Source organism: Onychomys torridus, chromosome 5, assembly GCF_903995425.1.
Source record: "Onychomys torridus chromosome 5, mOncTor1.1, whole genome shotgun sequence".
NCBI classification, from domain to species: Eukaryota; Metazoa; Chordata; class Mammalia; order Rodentia; family Cricetidae; genus Onychomys; species Onychomys torridus.
The window spans coordinates 34,306,345-34,319,258 of NC_050447.1; the positions used below are offsets into that span (position 1 = coordinate 34,306,345).

The 12,914-nt window shown below is 48.2% G+C and overlaps 1 protein-coding gene and 1 non-coding gene across 2 annotated transcripts in view; one reads left to right on the forward strand and one right to left on the reverse strand.

Moving 5' to 3' along the window:
• Window positions 1-1,555: 1,555 nt before the first annotated feature.
• Window positions 1,556-12,914, forward strand: part of Cdh1 (cadherin 1) — a 70,998-nt gene continuing 59,639 nt past the window's right edge. Inside the window, exons 1-2 of the mRNA XM_036188578.1 lie at window positions 1,556-1,603; window positions 2,351-2,471. Of these exons, the coding sequence (XP_036044471.1) occupies window positions 1,556-1,603; window positions 2,351-2,471 (169 nt within the window). The remainder of the gene's footprint in view (window positions 1,604-2,350; window positions 2,472-12,914) is intronic.
• Window positions 5,741-5,843, reverse strand: LOC118584913. Its single transcript, XR_004945083.1, has one exon. It is a non-coding gene; the product is annotated as a U6 spliceosomal RNA (small nuclear RNA).

A 12,914-nucleotide genomic window follows, 5' to 3' on the forward strand; every position in this document is an offset into this window, starting at 1 on the left:
ATGAGGGTGTCAGGTCCCCTGGAACTGGAGTCACAGTTGTGAACTGCCATGTGGGTGCTGGGAATTGAACCCGGGTCCTGTAAGAGAGCAGTCAGTTACTCTTAACCACGGAGCCATCTCCAGCCTCTGAGTTCTAGTTTTTTTTACTAGAACTGATGGATGTGGTGGTGCCTGCTTGTAATCCCAGCATTTAGGATGCTGATGCAAGAGGATCCTAAGTTCAAAGCTAGTCTGGGTTACTTAGGAAGAATTTGTCTGAAAAAAAAAAAAAAACCAAACAGACAAATGTGAGCCAGTCATAGGGGCACACGCCTTTAATCCCAGCACTTGGGTAGTAGAGGCAGGTAGATCTCTGTGAGTTCCAGACCAGACTGGTCCACATAGTGAGTTCCAGAACATCCAGAGAGACCCTGTCTCAAACAAACAAACAATAAGCAGACGAACATGGAGCTGGAGAGATGGCATAGGAGCTAAGAGGGCTTGCTTTTCTTCCAGGAGACGAGAGTTCAGTTTCCAGCTCCCACATCGGGCAGCTGAAAAAAGTGCCTATAATTCCTGCTGCAGGGGATTCTAATCCATTGGGTCTACTCCCTGACTCACTAACCTGCTGAGAGCTGAAGTTGAAAGAACAGATTTTAGTGGGACATGGTAGCGGGTATCTGTCGTTCCATCCCCGAAGTGGGGAAGCTGAGAATGGACAATAGTGAGTTCAAGACCATAGTGGGCTGCATAGCAAAACCATGTCTCAGAAGCTGGAGGGGGACAGACGTTAGAAAATTAGATGATCAGATGAGTCTGGTCTGGTGGTTCACTTATGCAGTCCCTGTGATGGGAGGCGGAAGCAGGAGGATAGCTTAGGCGACTAAGACAGTTTCAGGCCCACTTGGGCTGGAAAATAACAAACAAATAACTCAGGCTATAAAACAAAACAAAACAGCAGAGATGGCTCAGTCAGTCACGGCTGATGATGGGAATTCAATCCTGGGACCCTCTTGGTGGAAAGAGAGAACTGACTCCAGTAGGCTATCATCTTATTTACACACACACACACACACACACACACACACACACACACACATACGTTTTTAAAAATCCTTAAGACAAAGTAAAGCAAATCAAACAAACTCCTCCGACCAAACACAATAAAGAAAAACGAAATAAAAACCAAGATGCAGAGTAGAATCCTTTGTAATCCAAGTCTCGGTGGGCCACACAGCAAGGCTGGGCTGGGATTCGAACGAACGTGGACTAGGAAATGAGGAAGTCTCCTAAGCCCGGCCCCATGCCACCAACTACAGTTGAGGGTGGAGGAAGTCGGGGGCTGTGCGGCTCTTTGGCTGCCACCTGCAGGTGCGTCCTCAGCCAATCGGCGGCGCCGGGGGCGGTGCCTTCGGGCGCACCTGGCTGCCGCAGCCTCTGCCTGGCTCAGTGGAGTGGCGAGGTGCGGCGCATCAGTTAGTTCTCGGGAAGTTCTGCTAGACTCCAGCCCGGCCTAACCCGGCCCTGCCCGACCGCACCCAAGCTCCGTGTTTGCTCGGCGCCCGCTCGGCCTGCCATGGGAGCCCCGTGCCGCAGCCTTTCCGCGATCCTGCTCCTGCTGCAGGTACTTGGAGTGTCCTGACTCCCGGCCCCACCACCCGCTTCGCTCTGCTTTTCTGCCTGCTGCCCTCCCGCTTTCTTTCTTCCAAGAAAGTTGGGGTCCAGAGGGTCAGATCTCCCTGGAGGCGCGCGGAGCCGAGTGCTGTGGAGTGGGAGTGGGAGGGGGGTCCAGGCGAGCGCCGAGTGGCAGCCTCTCCCGCAGGTTCCCAGGTGGGGGCGCGCCACGCTGCGAGCTCCCGGGACCCCAAGTTGAGCAGGGTCCCGGTTTGAGGCGGCCAGAGGGGGTGTGGAGCAAGATGGGGGCCCTCATGAAAAAGGGTTGGGGGGGGGCAGAAGCAGAGCGGACGATCCGAGATAAGGAAATGTACTTTAGTAGCATAGAAACACCTGTCGTGTAAAGAAGGGACGGTGGACTGGGCATGGGGGCTCTCTGGAGTAAGAAAGAGGAGTCTGAGGGTGTTCGTTGAGACCATTTACGTTCTAGGGAAAGTGGTGGCCAGAAAAGTAAACGCGTCTCCAGTGAGATGCAAATGGAGCCAGGCGGAGAGGTGGCGACCCTAGCTAGAAGTCCCCTCCCCCAAGAGTTCTTGGAGTTTGGCGGCTGGTTTCGGGTTGAGAGGGTGGCGTCCCTATCTACCCCGAGGAGGGTCCTCCCACAATCCCGATGCCCCAGGCGAGGGAAGGGTTACGTCGTTGGTTTCGGTGTGGGCTCCCCCAAGTCACCAGGTTGCCTACCTTTTCTCCACCCCAGGTCTCACCGTGGCTCTGCCAGGAGCTGGAGCCGGAGCCCTGCAGTCCGGGCTTCAGTGCTGAGGTCTACACGTTCCTGGTGCCGGGGAGGCACCTGGAGAGAGGCCACCTCCTAGGCAGAGGTAAGGGCGCTCTGCTGGTGTAACTGGGCAGAGTTGGGTCGGGTGGGGTCGGGTGGAGAAAGGGCCAAGAAATTGTGCTCCCATGCCGTGGGATGGAATGGACAAAACTCTCCTTTGGGATTTAGGCTGATTTGGGAGTCTAAATTTATCGATTGTGGTTGATCAAGGTAGATATGTCTGGCTGTGCTATTTATACAGGGGCAGGGATGGGCCAAGGGTATTTAGAGGTTATCGGTATTTCTCCAACTTATTACTGGAGCCGGCCCATAATTTCAGACCGCCAAAACCTGCTGGGTAGGGCCAGTTGGTCTGTATTCCCATTTAATGAGCAATCGGAGGCTCAAAGGTGACTTCACAGGGTCAGCAGGACAGGCTTCTGAACCGGGATTTGACTCCCACTATTTAGGTAGTCACTGAGGAACAGGCTCTTAGTGACTTGTGGCTTTTGTTCATAGAGATGAAAATATTTGTTTCAGGTATTGGGGTTTTTTTTTGGCGGGGGGAGGGAGATATTTCGAGACAGGGTTTCTCTCTGTGTAGCTCTGGTTGCCCTGGAGCTTGCTCTGTAGACCAGGCCGGCCTCCTTTTTTTACTTTAAGAAAAAGATAGCTCTGACTCATACATGTAAGCACTCAATATATTTCAGGTCTTATCTCATTGTGATAATCTAGAATTTTCTTTGTTTCCCTGTTGGACATGGCTGGGAGCAAGGCAAGAGGACCAGTTTTTTTTTTTTTACTGGCTTCCCTAGTTTCCAGGTCCGTCTTATGTATCAAAACCACCTCTTCCTCTCTCATGATAAACAAAAAAGAAATAATACCAAAAGAAGTCACTCAGAATCCCCTTTTGGGAATCTTTTGATCAAGTTTGTTCTTCCAGCCACACCTGAAAAATCTACAGCAATCATGGTGGTGTCTAAAATTTTCTTGTGAACTTTAGAAGTTGTGCCCAGGTTTGATGATGTGATTTACAAAGAAACAGCAGTTTGGTTGGTTAGTTGTATTTGCTTTTCTGAGACCTGGCTGGTTCTATGGAGGTTTCTAGGGGCTGAGGAAGGCAGTGCTGTCCTGTGGCCCTGAGGTTGGAGTGGTCAATGATGGCCCAGCCTGTCTACTTACGCCCAAGGAATAATCTGGGCCTCTGGTAGGCTGCTGAGAGTATTCAGGAGGCCCTTTGGTGGCACTTTGGGACAGGTTAGTGAGGTGTGGGTGGCCTAGGATGTTTCTAAGGGTACCAGTGGGCTTCTGGAAAGAGGTAGACACCACTCAGTCTTGAGCCACACAAGGTTAGACATGGGAATTCGTAAGTATATATTAGGTATCCCAACCCAAGGGTCGGTAACTTTGTTTTCCTATGGCGGGATGACACATAGTTGTGTCTTAGTTAGGATGGTCTTTGTGTGACTTAACAGTGCTGGGGATCAAACCCAAGGCCTGCTGCATGCTAGCCAGGCACTTACCACTAGTCTGTTGTTTTTTTGAGACAGAACCTCCCTAGGTGGAGTGGGCTGGTTTGAAATTCACACTTTGATCCTCCTGCCTCAGACTCTGTGTGAGTGCTGGGATTATAGGCTCATTTTGGCACTAGCCTGCTTTTACTGTGCACGTCTAAGCTCTAGTGTCTAGTCACCAATACCACTGCATATCAGTAATACTACTTTATAACTAACGGTGCCACCTGTTCAGTTTTGCCCCAGCTATGAGCAAGGGCTTAACTTACCTGAAGTGAAAATGAGAACTTCTGGAGTGTGGACAACGTTCTGGTCCTTAAGAACTCAGACTGACTTCTCTATTGCCTGAAGCATCTATAACTAGGAGGACTGCTAAAAGTTGTAAGTTTGAGGTTAGCCTGGTCTATGTGGTGAGTTCCACACTAACCTGGACTACAGAGTGAGATGAGATGAGATGAGACTCTTTCTTAAAAACAAGAAAGGAAAGAAGGGTTGAAGGAAGGAAGGACAGGGTATGTGTGTCTGCTGTGTTTGGGGAAAACAGGGTCCATTGTAAAACAGACTGGGGACAGAGGTCTTGAGGTGGGGGGGCTGAGAGCGGCTGGTGATGATGGAGATGGAGCCTGTGCTGTGGGAGGTAGAGGGGTCCTGGCTGGTGGTTTAGGTGGAAGAGGCAGCTTCCACACCACATCCCACAAGCTTCCGTGTGGCTGGTTCCAGTTCCCTTTATGGCTGAGGCTCCATTACTGCTCAACAGGGCTCTGCTTGCTCCAGCGGAGTGTGGAGTTGCTGGAGGTCAGATGTGCCTTTCCAGAAATCACACATTACACCTCAGGAACTGCTTTGTGACTTAAAAGAGTTGTCTAGATTAGGAAGGTGGTGTCACTCTCTCTGGACCTTCCCCCGGGAAATGGAAGATTGTGGCAATGACTCCAGGCTCTACTATACAGGCTCCTGAAGAGTTTGCTGCCCCAGAGTTTGGAAATAAACCTGACACTGGTGCCTAAAAGGTCATAGACAGGGTCTGATTGAACAAGGGACTTTGCGGTTTGCAGGCATCACTCCCATGCCCCGTAGCTTGACTTCCCAGCTACAGCCTTGTACATTCTTTCACTGGCTTCGGAAATGCAGAATCTTAAAAAACAAAACAAAACAAAATCCTCCCACTATCTAAACATGTTCTTTAGTTAGCCTGATTTGTTCATTAGTTCTGTTTTTGTTTGTTTGTTTGTTTGTTTTGTTGCTTTTTTTTCCCCTTGAGACAGGGTTGCTCTGTGTAGCTTTGGAGCCTGTCCTGGACTAGCTCTGTAGACCAGGCTGGCCTTGAACTCACAGAGATCTGCCTGCCTCTGCCTCCTGCCCAGCTGCTTTTTGTTTTTGAGAAAGGGTCTCACTGTGTAGCCTTAGCTGGCCTGGAATTCACTGTTGTATTCACTTGATCATTTACTTGATGTTGAACTCATCAAGATTCCCCTGCCTCTGTTTTCTGAGTGCTAGGAGGCAGATACCAGTTCTGGCTGTTCTGGGTTTTGTGTTTGTTTTTTCTTTTTCTTTCTCTCTCTTTCTCTCTCTCTCTCTCTTTTTTTTTTTTTTTTTTTTTTTGTTGTTGTTGTTGTTGTGTTTTTGTTTTTGTTTTTGAGACGGGCTTGGGTAGCTCAGGCTGGTCTGGAACTTGTTATGTAGTAGTAGTGGATGACTTTGAATTTGTGATCTTCCTGCCTCCACTTCCTCAGTGCTGAGATTACAAGTGTGCACCACCATGCTGGGTTTTGTTGTTTGTTTATAAGCTGGTTCTGTGTTTTATTTTTTCTTTTGTTTTTTAAATAGCAAGCTCTTCACCAATTTTCATGTCATCCTTTTCTGGGGGCTATGCTAATCTTGTCCCATTCCAATTTTAGTCTAAGTGCTGCTGAATGAAACACTTGTGGTTTATTGAGACAAGGTCTAATCCAGGCTGGGGAACTCACAGTATACCCCAGTTTAGTCTTGAACTCACGGTGATCTTTCTGCCTCAGCCTCTTGAATGCTAGGATTACTGACAACAACCGCCAAGTCTAGTTTAAGCTTCTTCAGAGTGTGGATTCTTTTCCTTTTTCTTAGCACAAACTTTTCAGAGACTCGGGTGATGAGACTTTCACCTCTCAGAGGTACTAGACAAATGCACATGGTTACATCTCTATGGAGTGAGAAAGACAGCTGATGAGCTGGTGGCTTCCTTCCAAAGCCTTCTTTACAAAGTCTGGAGGACAAACAGCCTTGTATTTTGGGCCTGGACTTTGGTCACTTGATGAATTGACCTAGTTCCCAGGCGTCCACCTGTGTGGACTAAATACACCCATTTCCTCTCCTTTCTGAAGGATGTGCTGAAAGGTGCCGTAGACAGTGAAAAAAGCAAACATGGAACTCCTTTAGGATCACCTTACATCATAAGATACCCACTTCCCACCCCCAGCCTCCGAAACTTCCCCTAATTACTCATGCCTGTGACTGGGGCTCATGTAGGCCTTCCCAGGAAGGAGACTCGCAGCTGCCACTCTGTCCTTCCTTGTCTTGGTGTCTCCTGAGGAGTGTGGGCGGCCAGGTCACAGGCTAAGCCAGGCCATTTAAGGAAAGCTGCCTCAGCTGCTGCCTGGCCCTCCCTGCCAGGTGGATATGGAAATCCCTGTTTACTCTCTGGGGCTTTTGATTGGCTGAAATGCTCACCTTGGTATCTATTACACATTCCCTCCCAAGAGCAGCCCTAGATAAGCCAGGTGTGGGGACAATCAGCTCTTGAAATCTCCCAGAAGCTGCCAAAACCCTAAAATCAGCAAGAGACACCCATCATAGTCCAGACTCAGCCTACTGGGGTTTTATTCTACCTCACCCTGATCTCTTTTCAGGGCATACAGTTTTCTAAGGAGAAGAATGAAATCATTATAGCCGGCCAGTGAGAAAGTGTGGAAAGACTCAGGTTTGAACATAAATGGGTACTACCAATATGACTTTACGTAAGTCAGCTCACTTCTCTGAGGCTCACTTTACTCACCTGTTGAGTGTGAAAATCATATACATTTGTTATGTTATGCATATGTGGCGAATTAATCCATGGTGCTAGCTGGAGTATGGGCATCTGGCTGTCCATATTGAGTTGCTGTTTTATGCCAGCACTAGGCTAAACCCTGGGGAAGATGGCTGAACATAGAAATAGGGGTGGGAAGAATTCGTGAATGTAAAGAAAGCACAGATAAGAAGGGCCAGTGAGCCGGGCATGGGGGCACATGCTTTTAATCCCAGCACTCAGGAGGCAGATCTCTGAGTTCCAGGACATCAAAGGCTACACAGAGAAACTTTGTCACACACACTCACAGACACACACACACACACACACACACACACACACACACACACACACACACACGTTAGGCATCTGCCAGCAAGCCTGAAGACCTGATTTTGATCCACAGGAGCATAGGAGGAGGAAAGGACTCCCAAGGGTTGTCCTCTAACCCACACTCATGCAATGAATGTGCACACAAAGTAGTTTTTGTTGTTTTTAAAAGCTGAGACGGCAGAGTTCAAGGCCATCCTGGTCTACATAGCAAGTTCCAGGCTCCGTAGGGCTGGGGACCCTCTTTTGAAGGAAGGGAAGAAGAAAGAAAGGATAGAGGGAAGGAAGGAAGGAAGGAAGGAAAGAAAGAAGGAAGGTCTTGAATACTCTTCCACACCCTGGTTAAGGTTCCACACCCTGGTTAAGGTCCTGGAGTGACACTCCAGCCCCTCCCCATCACTGTCATTGCCAACTCAGTCTCCCACTATGACCCACATCTTGATAGCCAGGGCAAGACAGTTTGTAAAGAGAAAACAGCCTTGTCTGGACAAACATCTCCAGAAGAGAGAAACTTCAGGCTTGCACGTAGCCCCAGAAGTTGTTTTCCCCAAACTTCCTACGTAAGCCCCAAGTATCCTTTCTGCCTTTCTGAGACACCCCTTACCTGAGGGAGAGTGTCCTTCATTCTTTGAAAAAACAGTCCAGTCTGTTGAGGTCAGTCTCCAGTCTCTCCTACTGTCCGTAACTTGCTTCAGAAATTTAGCAAGAATCATTAAATAAATCAGGCTTGGTGGTCCACATCTGTATCCCAGTGCTGAGGACCGAGGCAGGAGGACCTCAAATTTAAGGCTAGCCTGGGCTACCTGTGGAACCCTGTCTTTTGAAGGGGGGAGGGAAGGATTAAAAAAAGAAGCTGATCATAGAGACACATGAGGCAGAAGGATTCTTAGAAGTTTTGAAGACGGGCTGGAGAAGTGGCTCAGTGGTTATGAGCATTGGCTGTTCTTCCACGGGACCCAGGTTCAATTCCCAGCACCCACATGGCAGCACACAACTGCCTGTATCTCCAGTTCCACGGAATCTGGTACCCTCACACAGACATACATGCAGGCAAAACACCAATGCACATAAAATAAATAATATGTCTCTCTCTATATATATACACACATATGTGTATATATATATATATATAAAAGTTTGAAGGCAATTTGGTTCTGTAGTGAGTTTCAGGCTAAGTAGGGCTACATAATGATTTAGTAAGAGGAAGAGGAAATGGAGAAAAAAAGTTCTTGGGGACCCAACAGACCTTCTAGTCTTGTTTTGAACAAAGGAATGGATGTATGAATCCGTTTTTTTTTTTTTTTTTTTTTTTGTGCTGCCTTGACTGAGTTTTTTCCTCTCAGGCTCCATTCTGGGTCCCCAGAGCAGCCCCAGAGGGTAAATGAACAGGGCTGAGTAGGTTTTCTGGAATCTCTAAGGTTCTTGTGAGATCTCTGCCCAGCACTCTCTGGAAGCTGAGCCTGGCCCTAAGCTGTCCTTGGGGGATATTGTGAACCAAGTACTTTCCTTTGAAAGCTTCGGAGGCCACAGAAGGGAGACCTCAAGCCCTCGAGCCCAGATCTGGAAATGAGCAGTTAGTCTCTCCCCTCCCCTCCAGACAGGGTTTCTCTGTAGCTTTGGAGCCTGTCCTGGAACTTGCTCTGTAGACCAGGCTGGCCTTGAACTCACAGAGATCCACCTGCCTCTGCCTCCCAGTGCTGGGATTACAGGCGTGCGCCACCCCACACCAGGCCTTGTTTACAGGCTGGCTTCTAACTCATCATGTAGCACGGGTTTAAATCTCTGGACCTCTTGCTTTTGCCTCTCAAGTGTTGGAATTATTAGTGGATGCTACCAAAGCCCAGTCCTAGAATGTTCTTGAGGCAATGTCTCTTGCCAGATGAAGAATTTCTGCCAAGACTTTCTTCTCTCAGACTTTGTTTCCCCGTCTGTAATGTGAATAGAACCACATACATCTGTATCTCAGGGGCACGTGAAGACTCAGCATAGGATCCTCTGCAAGGCCCTTGGTTTGTGACTTTCCCTTGCCCATGATTTATAGGCTTGGTTCAAGAGTTGGTTGAAAGTTTCTCCCTAAGCTCTCTCCCGCCCAGCAAACCAGCCAAACCAGTTTCCTCACTCTCCTTGCTTCTGTACTAAGCAAACACTGCTTTGCAGTTGACCAGGAGCTTGCCTTTGTTAGAAAAGGAAATTCATGGCATTTTCTTCCTTACGGTGTTGGGAGTGGGCTGCAATGGGTTTGCTATGGATTAGAAAGGATTCAAACTGGAGCAGAGGTAGGGTAGAGTAGCTGCGGGTTGGAAAGTCAGGATGGCCTAAGTTTGTTGTTCCCAAAACCTCAGTTTTAGAACTATATTTCCTAATACACATGCTTAAGGATACTTATCTGTTAATCCATTGCAAAATGCTTTCTGGCCAGCTTTTGAGACCATGGTTCACCCTCCCGCCCCCCATGGACAAGCAGAGTCACCTGGGGCTGGTGGTAAATATAGATTAACCCTCCTGTGAATTTACTGGACCTCAGACTCACAGATCTGCCCATCTCTGCTTCCCAAGTGGTAGGATTTTAAAGACCCATGACTCTACACTGGTGGACTTGGCTTTTATATATATATGCTCTCCAGGTATCCGGCACACATTTATTTCATGGCCAGCCCAGGAATTAGGTCACAGGTGTTTGAGTAAACACCTGGTGCCTGTCAGGGTGTGGGCATCTGGCTACCTACCCTGAGGCTCAGGATCTAAGAGCATCCATGGTCAGTGAGACTAGTGGACCCAGAATGTAGCCAGTGCACCAGAGATGGAGCCTCTGTCCTCAAGGAGGTTCAGAAAAATCTCTGCTTAGAGAAACTTCCACAGGGCATTTGGGAGGAGGGGCCATCAGAAGTGGTCAGTTTCACCTGCTGGGCCTTGGTGAGTAGGAGGGTGTGGCCAGGCACAGAAAAGGAAAGTCACTGGCTCCCATAGGACCTTGGGCTTTTCTGTCCAGTGGTGAGGGTTTTCTCCTCTTCTCTTAGGCAAATTATCACTTGGCTTAAAAAGCATAAATATATATCACTAGGAATAAATGTTTACATATGGCTGACACTGAGACGTCCTCTCAGCCTGTCTCCTCACCCAGGGCTTCCCCGGCATAGGCTTCTCTTGTGTGGACTATCTCAGGATCTCCTTGTGGAAATGGCAGGAAGAGTGTTGGGATGTGGCTCTGTGGTCAGGTGTGAGGCCCTGGCTGGCTTTGATGAAAATCAGAACCAGAACCCAGTTCTCTACTGCCTGTTGCCAAACCCTGGATGTCCCGTGGAGCCTGCTTCCCTTCCTAAGAGGAAGGGATTCCCTCCTTCCCCTGGGAAGATGATGTCTGTGTACCTCAATTGATTTTGTGACATCACAATAGAGTTTTTGCCTCTGAAGGGCTTTTTTTTTTTTTTTTTTTTTTTGGCTTGGGCAGTTCTCACAGCCTGTTTCCCGCTTTGTTGCTTAACTAGGATCTCCTGCATCCTAAGCAAGCCCCCCAGCCCTTGAGCTACACTCCCCCATCTACCCCCCAGACAGGGTTTCTCTGTGTAGTTTTGGTGCCTGTCCTGGATCTTACTCTGTAGACCAGGCTGGTCTGGAACTCACAGAGATCCACCTGGCTCTGTCTCCCGAGTGCTGGGATTAAAGCCATGTGCCACCACCACTCAGCACATCTCTATTCTTTTGCTTTTTAAAAACTTTTCATTTGAGACAGGATCCCACTATTTCCCAGGCTGACCTTGAGCTTGCTCTGTGCATCGGCCTCATGCATCAGCCTACCTCCTAGTACCTGAGATGGTAGGCCTGTGCCACCAGGCCTGCCTCAGCCTCTTGACTTTCACACGCAAATACTGCTAACTGAACACCCTGTCTTTTTCATTTGTGGGGGTCCTGAAAGAAAAAAAGAAAGAAAGATCTTCATCCCCATTCTGCCATGGGAAGGTAGGAAACATTCCCTACCTCTGACAAGTTGTGTTCCAACTAGGACCTGGCTTAAGGCACATAAGCCAGACAGATGTGGGAGTGTACTTAGCTCCTGAAAGAGGGGAGAGCAATGCTTAGATGCTCCTAGTAGAACCTAGTGGGGTGTATCTGGAGATGAACCTGTTCCCCATGAGCCAGCTCATAAATGTCGGCCAGCACAGGACCCTGTGGGATAATTGGCTGAGTCCTAGATAATAATTAGGTAGCTTTGTAATTAGGAGAGCTTGTAAGAAGCTGAAAGTGTTTCAGATTTATTTTATCTGGACAAGTTCAAGACTAAACTAACACCTGTTTCTGTGGTTTGGCATGCAGACCCATCTGTTTTCAAATGGGATCTCTACAGCGGCTTCTTTCTGGTCCTCTGCCCCCACCCCAAACTCCCTCCCTTTCCTAACAGTAGTTTCATTCCCGGTAGTCAGAGAGATTTTTTTTTTTTTTCTTTTTTTTAGGTTTTTCGAGACAGGGTTTCTCTGTGTAGCTTTGTGCCTTTCCTGGATCTCGCTCTGTAGACCAGGCTGGCCTCAATCTCACAAAGATCTGCCTGCCTCTGCATCCCGAGTGCTGGGATTAAAGGCATGCGCCACCACCACCCGGCGTGATTATTATTATTATTATTTTTTTTTTTTTAAATGAGACAGGGTCTCATTATGTTGCCTTGGCCGGCTGGCCTGGAACTCACTATGTAAAACAGGCTGGCTTTGAACTCATAGAGAGATAACTTGCCTCTGCCTTCAAAGTGCTGAGATTAAAGGTATCATGTCTGGTCACAGTGATGAATTAAAAAAAATTAAACTAGAAAGTATCATTCCTACTTAAAATTGCCTGGGATTCCCTGTTTCATACAGAATAAAAATCCTGTCCATGACTTCCTGTGTCCCTTCCACAGCCCCATGGCTTGGGTCCTTATTTCCCACTCCCCCACCCCCTATGTACATTGTTCAGCCACTTTGCTTCCTGGTTGTACCCACAATACCATAGTATTTCAGGCCAAGGCTGGTTTTGAACTCCTGACCCTCCTGCAAGGGAGTGGTGGTATTTCAAGTATGTATAACCACATTCTATATATTACCTGTTTGTATGTATGCCTGCACTGCTCACCTGTGTCCTGCAAAGCTTTGCTAGAATGTTGCCCATTCAATGAGGACTTTCCCTTTGCTTTATTTTTCTGTACCCCATCCCCATTTTTGGGTGGCAATGATGGGGATTGAACACCGGGCCTTGTGCATGCTCTGCAGGGCTCTACAGCTGAGCTACATCCCCAGCCCTTCTCTGGCACTTTCCACCAATGAACATGTCACGTGTTTCACTTATTTCCTCAGTTCATAATCTCCTTCCATGAAAACACAAATCCTAGGAGATCAGGGCCTTCTGTATTGCTTGTTCTTGAGCGATATTCCAGGCAGAGCAGAGGCTAGGCCACAGTAAGTTCTCAGTCCACATCTGTGGAGTGAGTGGGTGGAGGAGGGAGAGGTTCCAGAGGTGTATATGGTCTGTGCATTTCTTTTTAGAAAATATGCGTGTTTTTGTATTTCTGATATAAAATGGCTTCCGGTGAGATGGCTCTGAGTAAAGGTACCTGCTGCTGTATCCCTTGGCAACCTGAGGTTGATTCTCCAGAACCCAC